The sequence below is a fragment of the Lipotes vexillifer genome, unplaced genomic scaffold, assembly GCF_000442215.2.
Source record: "Lipotes vexillifer unplaced genomic scaffold, Lipotes_vexillifer_v1.1 scaffold2091, whole genome shotgun sequence".
Lineage (NCBI taxonomy): Eukaryota > Metazoa > Chordata > Mammalia > Artiodactyla > Lipotidae > Lipotes > Lipotes vexillifer.
The window spans coordinates 390,574-410,504 of NW_006781644.1; the positions used below are offsets into that span (position 1 = coordinate 390,574).

The 19,931-nt window shown below is 52.6% G+C and overlaps 1 protein-coding gene across 1 annotated transcript in view; it reads right to left on the reverse strand.

Annotated features, from left to right (window-relative positions):
* Positions 1 to 19,802, reverse strand: part of ADAMTS2 (ADAM metallopeptidase with thrombospondin type 1 motif 2) — a 249,185-nt gene extending 229,383 nt beyond the window's left edge. The window contains exons 1-2 of the mRNA XM_007454815.1: positions 19,571 to 19,802; positions 18,148 to 18,542 (exon numbers count right to left, since the gene is read on the reverse strand). Coding sequence (XP_007454877.1) covers positions 18,148 to 18,542; positions 19,571 to 19,706 — 531 coding nt within the window. The 5' untranslated portion in view covers positions 19,707 to 19,802. The remainder of the gene's footprint in view (positions 1 to 18,147; positions 18,543 to 19,570) is intronic.
* Between the last annotated feature and the right edge of the window lie 129 nt (positions 19,803 to 19,931).

A 19,931-nucleotide genomic window follows, 5' to 3' on the forward strand; every position in this document is an offset into this window, starting at 1 on the left:
TCACGGCCTCATCTGGCAACATAACCATCCCAGGCTGGTTATGGCCTGGGGCGGGGAGAGCATCCTACCCAGGGGCCTGCCGGCCCCCAGCCCTGCCTCCCCACTCCGCCCACCCAGCCCAAGCCCAGCCCACGGAGCACTCAGAAGTGATGAATATCTGCACTGCACTTCATGCGTCTCCAAGTACTTTCACACTTTGGTTTCTCCTAACAGCACCGTAAGGAAAATACTACCTCGTAGTAACAAGGGCCATTCGCTACTAAGTGCCAGCCGTGGGCCTCACTTCACTGAATCCTCATAATAACCCACCAGACTATTTGCTGCCATCAAATTTACCTTTCACAGATGAGAAATAGGAGGCTCTGCGAATGAGGGAGCCAGAATCAAACATGGGGCAGGACCGCATCTGACTAGCGCACCGGGCCTCACACAGAGACAATGGTCTGTAAGCCGAAATCCTGAGACAGAGGTGGGAGGAAGAAACAACCAGCCCCAGAACCCCTCCGGCATCCACCGCAGCATAAGAGAAATGCTCAGGTGCCGACACAGGGCCCACGCAGGAAATGATAGTGACTGAGGCGGGAGGCGGGGTGGGGGGGGAGGGGGGGACCACAGCGGGCAGCAGAGAGCGTGGTGCTGAGGCTGTGAGATCCCTCTGGAGGGCTCTGGCCCTGCTCAGTTCCAGCCCTCTGGAATACAGGCCTAACAGCTCTCCCAGGTCCTCCAGAGAAACTGGAAATCTGGAGCTCTGTGAGAAATTTGTCAAACACTGGGAAGGCCAAACAAAACTCATCTGTGGGTGGAAATGGCACACAGCCCGCCAGTTTGCAAACTCCGCCCTGCACGATGAGAACACTGAAGTTCAGAAATTATTACACTGCTAAGGGGCAAGGCAGGGACTCAAAACAGGGTTTCAAAGTTCAGATTCATTCATTCCCTTCAGAGTTTCAGGTTATACATCTGGATCTACCTGCCAGCCCTCCCCTGAAAGTGTCTCACTGAACCACCTCCTCAGCTGAAACTCAGGACAGTCTTTCAAAGACAGTCATTTTCCTGCCAGCCCTGCAAACAATCCTACCCGGGTGCACAGCTCCTTGGCTGTAGGGGACACCTAACAGGCCACACTGGGCTGAGAGAGACTCCCTGACCTAATGGCGGGCCTAATGGGGGCCCACCAGTCACTGCTACTCATCCCCCCACAAAACCACCACACATCCATGTTCTATGCTCAAGCTCTATTTGATGCAACAGACCAGGAAAAGAGAAGTTGCTCCACCAAGGTTAAGTGAAGACGGGAGATCACTTCCACCCAGACTTGTCCACTTTAGGTCCACTGTCTGCAGCATTCGCAGAAAGAGAAGCAGGACCTGGTCCTGCTCTCCTGTAGATGGCGGCAGGCCAGGTGCTCTGAAGACATGGTTGTGGCTCCCACACAAAATTACTAAAATTCAATTTTATACTCTAACCAACGTAATAAGACATAAAATGAATAAATATTGAAAAAGATGCGAAAATATTATGAATTGCAGAAATAACTGCATACTTAGAATATCCTCTCCTACAAAAATAATCCACCAAAAAGGACAAACATAATAATATGGAAGTTCATGAAAATGCCTAGATGCGAAATAAATATGGAAACTTGCATATCTAGAGTGCAAACATGGGAAACATCCAATCGAGAGATTTATTTTAAAAGGATTTTTTGTGATTATCCACGTTTTGCATCTGTGCCACTATGATAATGGAAGATTGATTTTGCTGAAGCGCAAGAGGAAGATGCAAGTCATTGGGAGCAAATGAGAAGGAACCAGTGAGGCCTGATGGAGCTTGAGTTTGGTAGGTCAACAATGGCTGTCGTGTGTTTAGCTTCAATTGTCCAAATGCATATGTAATTTGTACCCACATGCCGTTTTTATTTCCGTTGGCTCTTTGGGAATGAAAGCATCTAAACTCTGAGAATATTATTAATCTGGAACAAGTAGGTCCCAGGTATTCTGAGTAAAGGATCACCTGCTGTATCCTAGATTAAAAATGTTCCTAGACATCTATAATAACCTACTATAAAATATAATGGAAAAGATCCTGTTCACAATGGCAATAAAATTCTAACTCTTGGTAGTAAATAAGGGATATATTTTAAAAGATTTGAATTAATGTTATTATTCCCCTGAGAAAATTAACCGTCATGAAGATGTCATTCACTTGTTCAGTAAAGATTTGCTGAGGCCCTGCTCTATGCTGGACACTAATTTAAGCATGCAATATCATCCAAAATAAAGATCCTCTTATGATATTGTTTAAAACCATAAGAAAACAAACCCAAAATCCATTTGAAAAATGGACAAAAATAACCATTTTTTTAACATCTTTATTGGAGTATAATGGCTTTACAATGGTGTGTCAGTTTCTGCTTTATAACAAAGTGAATCAGTTACACATATACATATGTTCCCATATCTCTTCCCTCTTGCGTCTCCCGCCCTCCCACCCTCCCTATCCCACCCCTCTAGGTGGTCACAAAGCACCATAATGGTGAGACTTGCCCTATTAGGTATCACAACATATTGTTAAGCAAAAGTAATTAAAAGACCCTAGTCCTGTTGCAAGAAGAAGAGCAGAAAGGCCAGAAATAAGCCATATCACTTCCATGAACTTCATAGATAGGGAATATGCACCCCAAAGTCAGGAGGAAGGGTGAATTAGTAAATGAATGGTGCTGAGACCCCAGAGAGGCAATTTAGAAAAAATAAATACTTAAAACCAATACCTTATACAATACAGGAAACACACTTCACTGGAATTAAAGAAGTTCAATATTTTAAATTCAAATCAGAAAAAAATCAAAACCTCTGAAGCACTTCTTTGAAAGGCTGATTATATTCTACAGCTTAAATAAACAGAAGAAATCAACAGGAAGGGGCTGGCAGAGTTGACCAGAAGAAATGAAAGTCAGCAAGGTAAAATAAGAAAGGAAACTTCATGAATATAAATCTGCCCAAGATAACAAAGGGTTAATGTTTAGCCCCAAGGAGGACCAGCCAGCTTCAGAAGAGGAAAAGGCATGTGAGGGAGGGGGGGAGGGGGAGGGGGTTGGTGAGGAGCAACCACCAATCATCACAGAAATACAAGTTTCAGCAACAATAGGAAGGATCAGACCCACACTCATGTAATTAACCCAAAGCAAATGCCCCGGGCTGAGGGGCCCAGCCCAACGCCTGCACTCAGGAGCCGAGCTCATTCCACTGGAACCAAGGAGCATCTTCAGGCTGGGGAGGACTTCGAGGACCCTGCCCCCGAGCAGGACAAGCTGACCCCTGGACAGAGCCTACCATCTTCCCTCCCCCATCATGCCCAGTCCCAGAATATCCACCCAGGTCACCAGAGCCATCATCCACAGAGAGCAGCCCCCTGTGACTGGCCCTGGCTTTGGTTCTTGTACTCCAAATCTTGCAGACCCAGGGGCTCCTCAGAGAGAAGAATGCAGCAACTCCAGTGACCTTGATGGTGGGGGCAGATGTCTGGCACACCCTTCCTGTCCCTCTGGTGTCCACCACTCAGCTTTGGCCACCCTCTGCCTTCTACTCCAAACACTGAGCAGAAGCCAACCTCATCCGTCCCCTTGCCCAGATGCCCTTGTGCAGGACACCACCTGCACAACCTTCTATGGCAGCCCTGGGGCAGAACACAGCTTGGTCTGACCAGCCTCCCTAGTAAGGACACAGTCAGCAAGGGCCTGGGCACCCTGGCAGGAAAGATGGCACCCAAGGCCAGGCCACACTGTCTGAAGTGGGGGCTACTCCAGCAAGGCAGAGCGAGGCCTTGACCTCATTTGCTGGGAAGTGCACCAAGAACTCAGCGCTCCCCCGGTAGCAATTAACCCTGCTTGTGTGGATGGTGGTCGAGGGGTGATGTGTACCTCTGAGGATCACAGGGACTGGATCCAGAGCTCCAAGTACAGCAGAAGGAGCCTAGGCTCTGGACTTTGTGTGACCTGAGCTAGGTCATTGCCCCCCTCTCTGAGCCCTGCTTTCCTCCAAGTACAGCGGGATAATGTCGCCTTCCCTGAGTGTGCCTGTGGCCGGTGAGAGCTTGTGAGCATCACAGGAGGTGTCTGTAAATAGGACAATGCAGGCACAGCCTGAGGCCAGTGATGAAGAGCCCACTGCCCAGGAAGGTCACCCAGGAAGGGTCATCCATGGTGACGAAGGGGGCTCCCCTTACTCTGGGAAAGAAGGGGAGGACAGAGAAAAGAGAGAGGAGGGAAAGGAAGGGAGGAGGAGGGAGGGAGTGGAAAGAAGGGAGGAAAGAGAAGAGGGGAGAAAAAGGAGGGAGGGAGGGGTGGAGTGAGGGGGGAAGGGGAGGACGGGGGAAGAGAGAAAGAGACAGAGGGGAAGCAAGGGACAAGAGGGGAGGGGAGGGAGGGGTAAGGCTGGGAAGAGAGAGGGAGAGAAGGGATGCCAGGGGCCTTTGAGCCAGGATCCAGCACTACCCCCAGACCCTCCACCTCTCCCTGTTTGGGAGCTGCTCAGGAGACACAGGTCCGCCCTCTGTCAGCTGAGCTGAACCCCGGGGCCAGGATCTCTCCTTGCTCTATGCATGCGGGTCTCAGACAAGCCACTCCAGGCTGTGACAGACCCACGCACCCAGATGCCCAGACCCCAGCTTGGAGCTAGTGAGCTCAGGCCAGTGGCTAATGGCCAGCCGGCGGGTGCAGAGAGCAGAAGGGAGGGGATAAGGTTGGGAGCCTCATAGGGCCTGCGGTCTGGTTGGGGGGGCTTCAAGGAGGAGGACGCCCCTGTGCCTACCCTGCTGACAGGATCTGTGGCATCAGTGCCTACTGAGTTCCACGTGCCTGCAGTGTGCAGAGCCAGCCTTTGGAATGGCCATGCAAGGGAGGGTGTCCTCCCTCTGCCAGACTCTGAATTCCTAGGTGAGGGACCCAGGGCAGAGAGGGTCAGGAGCCACCACCCCAAAGGCAGCTCCCCTGGTCCCAGGCCGCCTGGAGGCCTGGCCGTCCCTCTTGGCTATCATCTCCTTTCGCCCCAATCTCCCCACGACATTCCTTTGGACTGAGGCCAGCCAGCCTCATTCCCTGTCACTCCCTCACAGACAGACGCCCTCCGAGGCAGGTGGCATCGCAAGTAGGGAAACTGAGGGTCACAGGCCAGCAAAAGAAGTGCAGGGTCCCGAACCTGGTTCTGTCCAACCTCACACCTCCTGACCCCCAGGTCCTGCCCAGGTCTGATGAGTCAGAATCTCTCAGGGTGAGACCTAGGCACAGGCATTGTTCAAAGCTGCCCAAAACCCATGCCTGTCTGTGGGCAGACAGATAACATGATGGAAAACAAATTTATTTTTACAGGCCACAGATTTCCTCTAGGGGGCAACAGTCTTTGGAAAAAGACCTTCTAGAAGCACGGGGGAATAAAGGTAACAGCGGGACGTAAGGGGCCTGGGTCGGCAGGTACCAGTGACTCAGAAAGGGGGACAAAGTCTTCTGTAAGACTCAGGAGAGGAGGAGCCAGGAGCTTGCCCCAGAGAAACTGGAGGATGGGAGAGACATCACTGAAAGGAGGGGAACCTGCTGTCAAAATGACAATTCCCCCACAGATGGGCTTTCTAAGAACCAGTCCCTGTTCTACAGGGAACCACCTGCACGGCTGGGCGGTGCAGCCTCCTCCACCTTCCTCGGCAAAGCTCCCCGCACCCCACAAACGCTTCCTGTGAGTGGCTGACAGCTGTACACAGGGGCTGGCTTGTATTCTGGGCCAGCAAGCTTGCAACTGAGGAGACCTGGCAGCAGCTCTGAGGTCCAGGACGGCAGAAGACACAGCCCCTGGGAGCTGCAATGCCTTTAGCCTTTAAGGAGGGTGGTGGCAGTGTGAGGGTTAGACATATTTTATCTAGATTTCAGCTCCTTTGCTGATGAAAACTAGAATTCAAAGGGTACTGCCTTCGCATGAAATCCATCTTAGTCCACGAGCAAGCAGAGAAACGCCAGGGGCGTCCCCATCAGAGTCAGGTGCAGAAAGGGATACGCAAAGCCGCTGCTGTTACTTAACATTACTCCAAAGGTTCTAGATGGCACAGATTGAAAATGAGCCTCCAGAATTACCATAGTCTACAGATAGTACAACTGTATACACAGAAAACTCAAGGGAATTCACAAAGATGTATTAGAATTAATGAGTTCAAAACAAAAAAATTAATGAGTTCAATCAAGCATCCTGATAAAAGATAATTATATAAAAATCAATAGCCATCCTGTATACCAGTGATAGATGGAAATGATTCAATTCACAATGGCAAAAAGAAAAAAATCCTTGAAATGGCCGTGATTTAAAACAATAGGTGACCCATATAAAAAATGTGTAATACTTTACTAAGCAACATCAAAGCAGAATTAAATCGATCGAAAAACACACCATGTTCCTGGTAAATACTACAAATTTTGTCCATTCCTCCTTTAATTGGTTTCTAAGTTTAATTTAATGTCAATCAAATTCACAAGAGATTTTTCTAACCTGACAAAACAATTCTAAAATTCAATTGAAAAAATAAACAGATGTGACCAGCCAAGAAAATTTTGCAAAACAATAACAGCAAAACGGGGAGTATCCAGCCAGATGTTTCAAAGCAGCAGTATCCAACAGAAATGTAATACGAATGTCGCATGTAGCCATGTTAAAAAAAAAAAAAGGTGAAATTAATTTCGGCAATATATTTTACTTAACCCAATACATCCAACCTATTATCATTTTAACCTGTAATCAATACTTTACATTTATCAATTAGATATTTTATTTATTCTTTTTTTGGGTACTAAGTCTTTGAATTCTGGAGTATATTTTACACTCAAGAGCACCTCTCAGTTCAGACCAGCCACATCTCAAATAGCCAACAGCTTCAAGTGGCTTGTAGCTACCATAGTAGTGAACAGCACAGCCGTCAAGTAGCCAGTACTTTAGATATTAGAGCTTTAAAGCTCTTATAATGAACAGAATTCAGTACTGGTACAAGAAGAGGATGAAAGAAAAAAAGAATTTATCTGTGATATCAGACCTGAGGTTTCATTTGCAACTGACTGGAGACAGTATGTGGCATAGTTCATTTAAAAAATTATACATACTCACAGCTCTTGAGCCAGTTTCTATCATACCTCCAGAAGCTCTGTGTCAATCAGACTGGCCACCGCTGAGCCTTAGACATACCTTGCGTGAAACATAAATACACCTTATTTGCCATGTGGTTCCAATCCCTGTTTTCAAAGGAGAAATATCCAGGTTCAAAGATGAATCTTTTTTTGTTGTCGTTGTTATTGTTTGGCTGCACCGTGTGTTAGTTGCGGCACGTGGGATCCTTGTTGCGGCACGCGGGATCCTCGTTGTGGTACGCAGGATCCTCGTTGCGGCACGCGGGATCCTCATTGTGGCGCGCGGGTTTAGTTGCCCCACGGCATGTGGGATCTTAGTTCCCCGACCAGGGATCAAACCCGCGTCCCATCAGGGAAGTCCCTCAAAGATAAATCTTTGAATGTTCTGCTCACAGAGCTGGCAAAGGCTTGTCCCTCCAGTCTGAACAGCCCAGTCTCTGCCGCTGCCCTGCTTCCCCAGCATGGGAATTACGTGCCAGCTCTTAGGCCCTGAAATCACTTGTAACATCATCATAATAATAAAACTATGTGTCTGGAACTCTAAGACACCCATTTTTCACATTTACCACATCTAAACTCAGGATGAAATCAATGGGTCTTATCATTGCCAGCAGCTGGCAGCAGCCATGGGGTGGCTGGCATTGCCTGGCACACACCAATTCTGCCACGGTGTTTCGTACTGCCGTCACTTCGCTTGAGTTACTTGTAGGGTCAACATTTCTTGTGTTGAGACCCTTCCCACCCAAAATGTCTTCAAGAAGTCACACTGTGATGTAAAAAATTACACTGTATGCAGAAAGGCACGGAGACGACAGAGTGTGTAGCTTTGGCATCCGTGAGAAATGTCCCTGGAGGAAGGACTGTAACCTCATTCCTTTACCAAAGAGAGGAAGACACCCAGAAGTGGACTAAGCCAGTCACACACTAAGTAAGCAAAGTGAGCAAGCCAGGAAAAACAGCCCACCACTCAGAGCAACTAGAGGCCGGGTGGCTGGTGCCTACACCTCACGGGACTACGGTTAAGGTGCAGTGGTGTGGTTTAGTTGGGAGTGTCCCCTCTTTCTTGTGGCGCCCTATAATTGATGGCACCTTAGATGCAATGAAACACAGAAGTGGCCAACACTTCGCAAACCCGGGGCCTGGTGGGCTAAGTGCACCCACCCTTCCAAAGCCCAGTGAGGCTAGCAATCCAAGGAACTGATGTTTGGCAGTGTTTGTGGCCCTTGTCCAGGCTGCCCAGCTGCGCAGGGAAAAGCTGACCATGAGACATGGCAGCCTCCAGCCCACAATAAGTCCACTGCTCACCAAGGTGAACACTGAAATGTAAAGGGCAGGGTAGGGCAGTGCAGAGCCTGCCTGAGCCTTGGTCCTAGACGCTAGGGTTTCCTCTGCCTCGGAGCACAAGCTGTGTGCCCCTCTCCACAGGCCCTGGAGTAGACATGCAGTGTAACTGAAATTCACGGATCAGCCTGAGGAGCCGGCTCCAGGCTCAGTAATAACTGCTCCATATTAATGGCAGCACAGCAGACCCAATGGACAGCTGACATTTAATATGAAACATACGCAGCAGAGTGAGAGGCTCCTACCTGGGCCCTCCCATTCCAGAATGCCTGCCACTGTGGGGAGGGGGGGCTCAAGGCGGCACCAAGATTCAGGGGGCTGGAGTCGTCCCCTAAGTACCTCCATCCCACCTCAGTCCCCTCCCCTGCAGGAAACCCCTGCCAAGAACATACATGACCACACATGCACACTCACACTTGAATACACACACTCGCACACATGCTTACTTAAATGCACACAGGCACACGCACAGATACCCGCACACACATCATACTCATACAGATATGCATACACATGCACACATTTCCACATACATATACACACACATCCCATGTATAGGAACATGCACACACATTCACATACACCAGCAGCCTGCTGTGTTCTGGCAGCAACACAAAACCCCCCAGCCTGCCCGAGTGCAGGAGGGCAGTAGGGGTAAGCAAGGACACATCTGCCTGCCAGTACAGACCCATGGTCCCAAGAGAGGCCCCATGCATACTTGACCCTACAGATCTCAGAGACCAGAATGAGGAGGCCCAGGCCACAGCTCAGGCCACCACACAGCAAAGCCATCCTCTATGCTGAGTGGACACACCAGGCCATGGTTGGGGGGCGGGGGCCATCCCTGTGGCTCAGAGCAGATGAACCCTTCGATGACTTCTCTACTCATGCAGGTTGTGGCGTTTGTGGTCCTCACAGCAGGCCTGGGTGAAGACCCAGCCTTCCCCCGCCTCCCAGCTGATGCTGGGTCACTCCTCACTCACTAAGTGCTGGGATTATGGGGGGATAGGCAGTCCATGCTGGCCATCAGGCAGGGGAAACCTGAAACCTGCCAACATCTGAAGGAGCAGCATCCTTACACTCGGGAACCAATGCCATAAACACACAACCAGGCAGTGGAGTCAGGGCAGGGATGGCAATGTGACAGAAGATGGTCCAGAAAGAGCTGGCCTCCCTGAGCTGAGGCTCAGAGATCGGTGACCAACTATGCTGGCCTTCATGAGGGGTCTAGTCAGGCTTCACTATGCTCCTGCACTATGCATTGCTGGGCCACAGTGATTGGCTATGGAAAGGTCCCATGACCTAAGCCTGTCCATTCAGAGTGAAGTCAGAACTGTGTCAGGAACCTCCAAAAAGTAGTCTGTTTCCCTTTTGCACCTGGTTAAACCTGGGGAATGTGAGGGGTGTGGGTGCAACTACAGCCAATCGTCCACCAAGGAACAGAGTCACACTGGAGAGAGGGAGCTGGGCGAGCAGGGGCACCACTCCACCCCTGAATTACCTACCCAATCCCACCAGTCCTCAGATGCCTTTTGTGTGTGTGTGGTAAAATACATATAACAGGGACTTCCCTGGTGGTGCAGTGGATAAGACTCCGCGTTTCCAACGCAGGGGGCCTGGGTTCAATCCCTGGTCAGGGAACTAGATCCCACAGGCATGCCGCAACTAAGAGTTTGCATGTCACAACTAAGGAGCCAACAAGCCACAACTAAGGAGCCTACCTGCTATAACTAAGGAGTCACGTACTACAACTAAGGAGCCAGTGAGGCACAACTAAGGAGCCCACGAGCCGCAACTAAGACCCGGCACGACCAAATAAATAAATATTAAAAATAAAATAAAAAACGTATAACATAAAATTTACCATCTTAACCACTTTTAAGTGTACAATTCAGTGGTATTAAATATATTCATAATGTTGTGCAACGATCACCACCATCCATCTCCAGAACTCTTTCCTTCTTGTAAAACTGAAGTTCTGTACCCACGAAACAACAACGCCCCATCTCCTTCCTTCAGCCCCTGACAACCTCCACTCTACCCCCTGTCTCTAAGATTTGGACAACTGTAAGTGCCTTCAGATGCCATATTTGCTGAAGCCTGCTGAGTCTGGGTTTCAGACCACAGACATGGCTACACCATTCTGAGGGGTCACCATGAGGTGGGCAGGGGCCGTGAGCTGCTGCTCTGCCATCCCTAGCACAAACCCCTGACAAGCCAGCCTCCACCATGGCAGCCACAGGTCAGTGCACATCCCTCCCCAGTCCCAGCAGGGAAGAGCCCCTGGGAAGCCGCTTCCCTCCCGCCAAATGGCACTCAGTGAGAAGTGGTGAGGAGGCCAGACAGGAGGTTGTGGATGCCCCAGAAGAGGGCATGGGGTAGCTGTGATGAAGTAAGGCTGGGTTCTCAGCAAGTTCTCAAAGACAGCCCCTGCCTGCAGGGAGCCCAGGCCCATCTAATGATCCTGCTGCCAGCATAGCTCTCAACATTTCCACATATGCCTCTGGAGGCCCGGTCAGGGGACCTCAGAGCTCACTGGATTCACACTGGATTCATTTGCCCAAGTGATATCAACAGACTCAGAAATGCAGCTTCTCTGAAGAAACATCCGTAGGTCTGGCAGCAAGGAGCCCATGCTTCTGAGGGCCAACAATCTATCAAGGGAGGCAGGGCATAGACTAGCCAGGGTCCCCACCTCTCCATCAGCCCGATCCCCTCAACTGGTCCCCATTTGGCCCCTAAGAAACCCAGAGTTGCCCTAGAAGGGTCTCAGAAATAATTGATGCAGCCCCACTTGTCACTGGACAAACTGAGGCTCATGGTGGGAGTATTTGCCCAGAGTTGCATGATGACCTGCCAGAGGCCAGTCCAAGGTCTCTTCACCACCTCCAACCCTCCTCCAAACAGGCCCAGAGGGGCTTCCCTCCTTACTTAGTTTCATTTAGACCACGGGTTTTGAACTCACGTTTCATGAACCCCAAAGTGGGGGCAAGAAAACTGTGCAAAACCACACGTGTGCACAAGTGCTTTCCGGCGGGAAAGGAAGCAGAGCTTTTGGCCATTCTCCAAGGGGGCCTACCCCACTGAGTATGGACATTCTGGGGTCTGCAGCAAAGCATACAAGGAGAGGTGGGCCATCCCTGAGCATGGGGCACAGGGGCTTAGGGGGCAAGGAACTTCACAGGCTTCCAGCCCCCACTCCCCAGGCACACTCATTTCATGGCCCCTAGCTGAGCTCCACCCAGGTGCAGCTGGGCCCTGTGGGCCCAGGTACAAGTTGCTCATAGTACAAGTTACCGAAGAAGCATGGGGTACAACGTGGCATGTGAATGTCCAGGACAGCTTCCTGGATGAAGTGCCATTTAGCTGAGACCTACAGAGTGAGCCAGGTAAAGAGGGAGGGATAAGAGTGGTCCAGGCGAGGGCACAGCCTGTGCAAAGACCCTAGGATGGGAGTGTCCAGTGGTGGAGAAACTGAAAGCTTGATGTGACTGGAGCACAGGCATGAGGCGGGACACAGTGACAGACGAGGCTGAAGGCTACTGGGTCAGGTCATGAGAGGCCTTGGATGTCAGGCCAGTGGGTTTGAATTTTTTTTTCTGAGTTTGGATTATTTTTAAGGGCAATAAGAACCACTTATGACCACCATTTAAGAAAGACTTAAGACCACCACTTAAGAAAGGTCTTAAGCAAAGGAGTGACATGATTGAATGTGTGGTTTACAAAAATCAGTCTGGCAGCTGTGGTGGGAAAGAGGTTCTAAGGAGTGACATGATTGAATGTGTGGTTTACAAAAATCAGTCTGGCAGCTGTGGTGGGGAAGAGTTTCTCCAATTTGGAGTGGCTAAGGATCACATGCGCAGAAGTCGGGGCTTGGAGTTAATTGTGGTGGAAAGATGGGAACTGGGATGACGTCCGGAGATTTCTAGGACGATGACTGGCTGGATGTGGCGGTCATGGAGTGGGAGGGGAAAGGCGATCCTGGGATTCCTGCCCAAGTGAAGGGTGAGGTCTGGAAGAGAGTAGAGAGACCTGTGTTCCATTTCAGAAGCATGGGGTCACTCGGGGAAAGAGCCCCCAGGTAGCTGGGCAGGCAAGTCTGGAGCACAGAAAGAGATTCGGGCCAGATGCAGGGCTTGAAGTCTGGGTGGAGAGTGGCAGCCCAGCACACTGGTCCTTCCTCTTGCTTTTATGATAAAACCCCAATCCATTCCAGAGTTTGGGGATCTGACCCTCACTCTCAACCCCAAAGAGGGGCAAGAGACTCTGGCCAGGCCCACATCACAGTGATCGATTTAAAGGTGGGCCTATAACCTAAGTAGGACCCAACAAAACCCTCTCCAGGACTCTAGCAAGAACCATCCAAAAAGGAGTGCTCTCCATTTCCAAGACATTGCTACCGTGGAAGACAAGTTAAGCCAGGAGCTGCTGGCGGACCCCACATGGGGAGAGCCATCCTGAGATGAACACAGACACTGGCAGAGCTGAAGGGCAGAAAGCAGAAAGCATGTTCTAACACAGACACTGACAGAGCTGAGAGGCAGAAAGCAGCCCTGAATCCACTAGATCCAGCCATGCCTGAAGCTGGAATTCCTTAGGACCCCAAGGATAACTGGGCCCATGACATCCCTTGTTTGTTTCATCCAAATTGGTTTTCTGCCACTTAAACTGAATGAGTCTTAAACGACAAGGAGAATAATAAGCCATGGAGGAGGCTGAGACCACCCTGGGCAGCTGTGTAGATTGCCAAGAACAGGAGCCAAGCAGGTACCTCTGCTCCTCTGACCTGAGCAGCCCCAACACCCAGGGAACCCGGACGTTCCCGCAGCCCCTCTTTGGTGTTCCTGAGACCTTCTCATTGCCCTCCAGGCAGTGCCAAGGCAAGGTGAAAGGTAGGAAGACCCTACAAAGGGCAGTTGCAAGTCCCACATACCTCTCACCCCCAGCCCTGCAGCCCAAGCCTGCTGCACCTGCCCTCCACATTCCAGCACCTGAACCAGCTGGAGCCCAGTGTGTGGCCTAAAAGACAGCAGCCTTTTTACGAGAAATGAAACTCAATTAATTCAGTCCCTTAGGCCAGGAAATGACTTCTCTCTGTGGCCCTTAGTGACTTTTAATGCCCATCAAGACTATACAGAGCAGGTGCCTGGCCAGGATGGCAGCCCAGCAGGGGAACGCCAGCCCACAAGGCAGCAACCCTTGAGCCTGCCTCACAGAGTCACTGCCCAGCCCATGGACGCTTCCACCAATGGCCTTGCCAACCAGAAACACCAGGCCAGAGAGGTCCCCTGAGCTGCACTGCATGAAGGAGACAGAGGTATGGCTGGGTGCTTCCATCCTACTGGAGTCCCCACTGCCATCACTTAGCCATGAGGACTCAGGCCACCTGAAAGGAGCTGCAGCGCAGAGCAAGTCAGCGCCAAGTCACCAAGCCACGTGGCCACCAGACCTGCTCTCAGCTCCCACTCACTGACACTGACAAGAGTCAATGCCGCTGACTGAGAAGGTCTCCAGGAGTTGGCTAGAAATGTTTTAAAGAAATGCATTTCTTCGTTTTTATTCTTTTTGTTGGTGTGCAAAAAATGCAATAACGTGTAGTGAGCTGGGCTTGGAACCAAACAGGCATGCGTTTAAATACAGACTGCAAAGCTTGAAGCTATCTCGGTTTATTCATCTGTAAAATGGGGATAATATCAGCATACACCATAGGGTGTTGTGAGGATTAATCAAGGTGATACAGCATAAGGTGCTCAGAAGAAAGCCTGGCACATAATAAGGTCACAGTGAACTGTGACGTTGTGCTATTACTTTTTATGTCAACAGGCTTCTCATTGGGTTTTTAATGAGCATGTAAGAATGATGTGAAATTAGTACACCTATCATGTGGCCTGAGAGGTACTAGAAAACTCTTCCATAGCAATGAGATATACAAGAATCCTTTGTTAAGCATTACATTCTCACCCATTGTGAAAAGGCAAATGTTAACCTTTCCCTGTGAATATGATGAACAATACCTGTCTAGTGACCGTAAAAGAACCTGGAAACTACACCTACCACCCTCTCTGGAAATAAAATATATGGTATGTCTTATGAAGCACGTGGCATTTCCTGAATCTGTACCTCTACCTGACTCTAGTAGAATTTTCACCTTGGCACACCCAGGTTCCAACCTCATATCATTATAGGGAGCAGAACCCCTTGCACTCTCCATCCATGGGGTTCTGCAAACCTCATGTCCTGATTCTCATGGGAGCATCTGGCCCCAGCCTGAAGAGAGTGCTACCCAGGACTCAGCTGGAATTATCAGAAAAAGATGTCATCCAGCACCAGTGGGGCCCCTTGACTTACCACAGAAGGAGTCCACCTGAGAACAAAGCCGACACATAAGAAGGCAGAGGCAAGAGACAGCAAGAGTCCTAATGACAGGAGCACCTGGATCCAGCCATGCCTAAAGACTGACCATTATGTGAGCTGCTAACTGCCCGTTTCTGTTTAAACTAATTTGACTTGAGTTTTCCTTCGCTTGTGACTGAAAGGACACTGACCCTAAGAATCCCCTCGTGCTGAATAGATTAGGAGACTCCGGTCCACAGAAAACAAAGCTAGTACTGCCTTCCTTTAAGGCAGAGAAACAAATTCGGGAGCAAGCAAGTATGTGAGCAAATGTGTGTCCCAGGCCAGGAGCAGGACGATAGGCCTGAAAGGGCCTATGGCTCTTGGGAGAGGCTTGTCCCACCTAAGCATCTAAACTTAAGCTGTAAGACCACAGCTGCCTGCTGTGACCCTGCTCCATGGTTTCTCCACACGTCTTCCAGGAAGGCTAGTTCCACATGTTCTGCAAAGAAGGTGCTGATGGTCCCATCTGCATGGGAAGTACCGCATTACCTGGAGTTGAAGAGGCTTCTTTATTACAGAACTTCTCAGAGAACCCAGTGGACCTCCTTAAATCTCCCAGGCTGAAAGCAAAGGTGCAGCGTTTCCCACACCAGTTGTCCACTGAACTGCATTTGCTCAGAGAAACTTGTGGTGTAATCCTGTTGTACTCCCTTGCAGCAATGGGGGTGTAGCGCTTTGCTTCTCAAAGGGCAGTCCCAAAGCCCAGGAGCACAAGCCTGGTAGCTTATTAAAAATGCAGAACCTTGAACCCCACCCCAGACATACAGGCTCAGAATCTGAATTTTAACAAGATCCTTGGGGATCTGCACACACTGCAGCCTGACACACCTGCTTCAGTGTGCTTCACTATCTATGAAGGAAGAGTAGGGCTGTAGAGGAAAGGGTACTGTGTGGCATGGCTGCTGGGAGGATGAGATGCATGTAGCCTTGTAAGGACTATTGAGAGGGAGTGCCTAGGGATTGCAGCTTCTATTACTACATCTCAGGTGCTTCTACCCACCCAGACTTGGGAGCACCATGGCAGAAGGGGCTGGACAGAACCAGGACAGACTCCTGCCACCACAGGCTGTGTGGCCTTGGGCAAGTCACTCAACCTCCCAGAACCTCAGCTGCCCATCTGTAAACCAGGGATGAAGAATCCTCCCCGACGGGGTCTCTGTGGACCAGAAACGTGATGTTTAAACCCCGGGGCCCTTAGCAAGTCGGCCTATCACTGATGCAACAGAGGGACTTAACGGGCTAAGGAATTAAGTGGTATAAGATCAGAACAGACACACACACACGAGAAAGAAAGAAGGAAAAAGAGAAGCAGAATTAATGATGCTGCCCCACTATCTCAAGGCCGGTTTTCACTGACAACATTCAAGGCCACTCAGGCAGACACCAGTCCCTCTTTCAACTCCAGTCTTCTCTCCAGCTGTGTCTTGCGCTTCTGCCAGTGTGTGTCCAGTACATGTGATATCTCACTGCACCTGTTACTCCTGGTACACCTGGTACTTCTCTGCATATGCTCTTCTCTACGTGCATTTGCCCCCGGCAACTCATTCTTCAAATAGCCGCCAGGAGCACGTTTTCCAAGCCCTGACCAGAGTGGGCCCCAGCCCATCAGCTGAGCATGTGTGCCCCAGGTGGGCACCAGGCCAGCACAGTGGACAATGGCGCTTGGAGGTGCCGGCTGAACAAACAAATCACAGAATGAATGATGCATGTACAAAGCCTCCCTGACATGCTCTCCATCAAGTATTACTTAGCACACAGGAGTTGGCCCAGCAACAGACTACCTCCATGTCAACTCCCCCACCCCAGCCCAGGCCACCCCCCGAGCCCCCAGCACCAATTTCCTTTTATTTAGGAAATTCAGCTCCAGTGTAAAAACAGACACACGTATGAGGTCCAGGGCAGCCTCAGAGGCAACAAGGATATAAAGGGCTGCACCGTGTTAACCCAACTCCTCCAAGGACCTTTATAGTTGTTTGCAGTACGCCCAGGTTCTAACTAAATCCAGCCAACGGCAGTGATTTTCCGAAGCAACAAGTGACATTTCCTGTGTCTCCATAAAAAGAACGCCAGCGGTTGTGGGGCTCTGTGTAATTGCTGGCTCTGCAGCCTGCAGGGCGAGACGGAGGACAGGGGGCTTAGGGGCCAGCAAGACTGGGAGAGAGGCCACTTGCTCAGAGTAGGAGTCCCCTGAGCAGCAATTAGAGCGGAACCCATGGTGGGCGGCTTCAGATGTCTGGCCAGCACAGCCAGCCTGACCACCACACACCCAATCCAAAATAGAAAACTGCAGTGGCTTCTGCCACGTGCCAGGCCTCAGGGTGGCCGGACGGAGCACCGCCAATGTCAGCCTCCTCCCTGAGCATTGATCCAGGCTTCCTCCGAGGACCCCTTATGCCAGGCCATGGTCCCCCTAGGCCCTCAGAAGCAGGAGAACTTCCCAGGGCTCTGGTCACATTGAGTGGCCCAGGCAGTCCCAAAAGGGACCCACTACCTAGCCTCTCCTGTCCTTCAGGGCCTTCCCATGGGCACCAGAGCCTGCATTTCCAAATGCTCCCCTTGGCTCAAAACAGAGAGAGAAAACCAACTTTTCAAATAACCAGCTGAAGTCCAACAGGAAACCACAGCATAAAAATCAGTGGTTCCCGGTCAGCCAGGGGGCAGAGGGATAACTGGGTATTTCAGCACCACTGCCTGGTCCCTAGGCTGGTACCACTTGCACACACAGAAACGAGAAGACCAACTGCCAGCACACATGCCCCCACACAAATATCACACAGGCCACAATACACAGCAACACACTCAACACACACGGACACACAAATGAACAGAAACCTGCAGATACACACATGGTCAAGACACAATGGCACATTCACATGTTCACACAAGTACACAGGTACTCAGATACTAGTACCCATTCCAAAACACATGTGCAGATGCACGCACTCACAGAGATATACACACACCTGGATGCAAGATGAAGACCTGTGCCTGCAGCCATAAGGGCCACACTTTGCTACTTGATAAGTGCTTTGGAAATGTGGCCTTCCCTCTGCGTAAATCACCCTCTCTGTCCAATTGAAACAACTTGCCTTACCGCCAACCCCTTCAGTCTGTACCCAGTGGTCCCTAAGCACAAGGGTGCAGAGAAGGTCCTCAGTACAGGCCTTGCCCTCCCACAGGGCTCCCAGATAAACAGCTTCCAAAGCCCAGGAGAGGGCAATGGACAGAAAGAAGGGAGAGAAGTGCGTACTCACCAGCCCGTCGCAGTTGCTGAGCGCCACAGAGGAGGCTTCAGCCAGGCCGGCCACGTCTCCGACGTAGAGGCAGGTCCCAAGCAGGGGCTCCACGCGGGTGGCGCCCGACTCGCCCTGCCACTCCACCGTGGCCCCGGGCGCCACGAGACGGGCATTGGGCCGCAGCCGCAGGTGCAGGTCTCGGCCGAAGACCGTGACATTGTAGAAGAGGCGGCCGCCAGGGTCCTCCTCGCTGCCTCCAGAGAAACCCGGGACCTGGACAGGGGCGGCCCTGCGGGCCCGTACCCCAGCCTGCGCCGTCGCCGCCGACACCACGTGGGACACCAAGAGGCCCTGAGCGTCAGTGCGCACCGGCACCGCCAGGATGCGCTCCGCTCCGTGCCCCTGGGGCCAGCCTGCAATGGGAAGGGACGTTAGACCAGTCGAGACCTGGGAACCCCAGGGCCCCGCCACCGAGTCCCGCATCCTCACAAACCCCTCCCCCACTGCGAAGGGAAGGGCATTCCGCTAGGCAACCCCCAGAAACTAGCCTGCACCTCCCCGGCCTTCTTCCAGCAGGGAAGGGGCGTTAACAGGGCCGCCACTCCCGACCCCCGCCAACCCCCGCCGACCCCGGGCCGAGCCCCTCTGGAACCCTCCCAGCCAAGAGCTCTGCATCCTGCCCCGTTCCGGGTTGGGGCTCCGCGGCTCCTCTCAGTTCCCCAAGGGACGGCCCGGTCAGAGCATCCTCCGCTCCTTCAACCTACAGTCCTCGGCAGTACGTGGGGCTGCTCCGAAGCCATACCCGGCTGGCCCCCTACCCGTGTGCCTCTACCCCTTCAGCAGTCCCCGCCGCCCGACTGCCCTCACCGCTCGCCTCCGGAGCGGCGAGGACTCGGCTCCCCCGGGCACTGGCGGCCTGTCCTCCGTGTACAGCTCCGGGTTAGCCCGCTGCCGGCCCCCCTCCCCGTGTGCCCGAGGGCAGGGAGGGTGAAGGAGGGTCCCTCAGATCTTCGAGGATCCCCTCCGGGTCGCCCCAACCAATCCTCAGGGCCCAAGGCGGCGCGCTCCGCACCCGACTCCTCCCGAGCGTCCCCGGACGCGAGCCGGGGCGCCGCCTCGCCCTGGCTCCCCCGGACACGCTGGGGCTGGCGCTGCGCTCTCCGCCGCGGGGCTTTCCCGGCCCTCAGTCTCCACGCTCCGCGTCCCGGGAGCCGCGAGCGCTCCGAGGCTCCCCGCAGCCCGAGACGCCCAGGTGCGCCGCAGGGCGCCCCCTGCGCGACCAACCCGGCCCCGAAGTTGGCCAACTTGGCCCCGGGCGGGGCGCGCGGAGTTTGCCCAAGTCAGGCTGGACGACGCCTGGGGAGGGGGCGGAGGGGCACGCAGGGCGGGGAGGAGCCCGGCCGACCGGGGTCGCGAGGCGTGAGGGCCGCGCCGCACCTACCTGGGGGGTCGGCGGCGGCGGCGGCGGCGGCGAGCCGGGCGTCCGCGGGCAGCGGCGGTAGCAGGAGCGGCAGCAGTAGCAGCAGCAGCAGCGCGGGGCAGAGCAGGCGGCGAGCGGCTCCCGCCGGCGGATCCATGGCAGCCGGACCGCAGCCGGGGCCCCGCACTCGCAGCCGGCGCGAAAGTTCCCCGCGCGCCGCCCAGCCCACATCTGGGGGCAGCTGGAGCCGCCCGCAGCTGCAGCACCGCAGGGCGCGGGGCGGAGGAGGCGAGGCGCGGAGAGGAGGGCGGGGGAGAGCGGAGGGAGGCGGGGAGAGGGAAGGAGCGAGAGAGAGAGGGAGGCGGGAGGGAGGGAGAAGGCG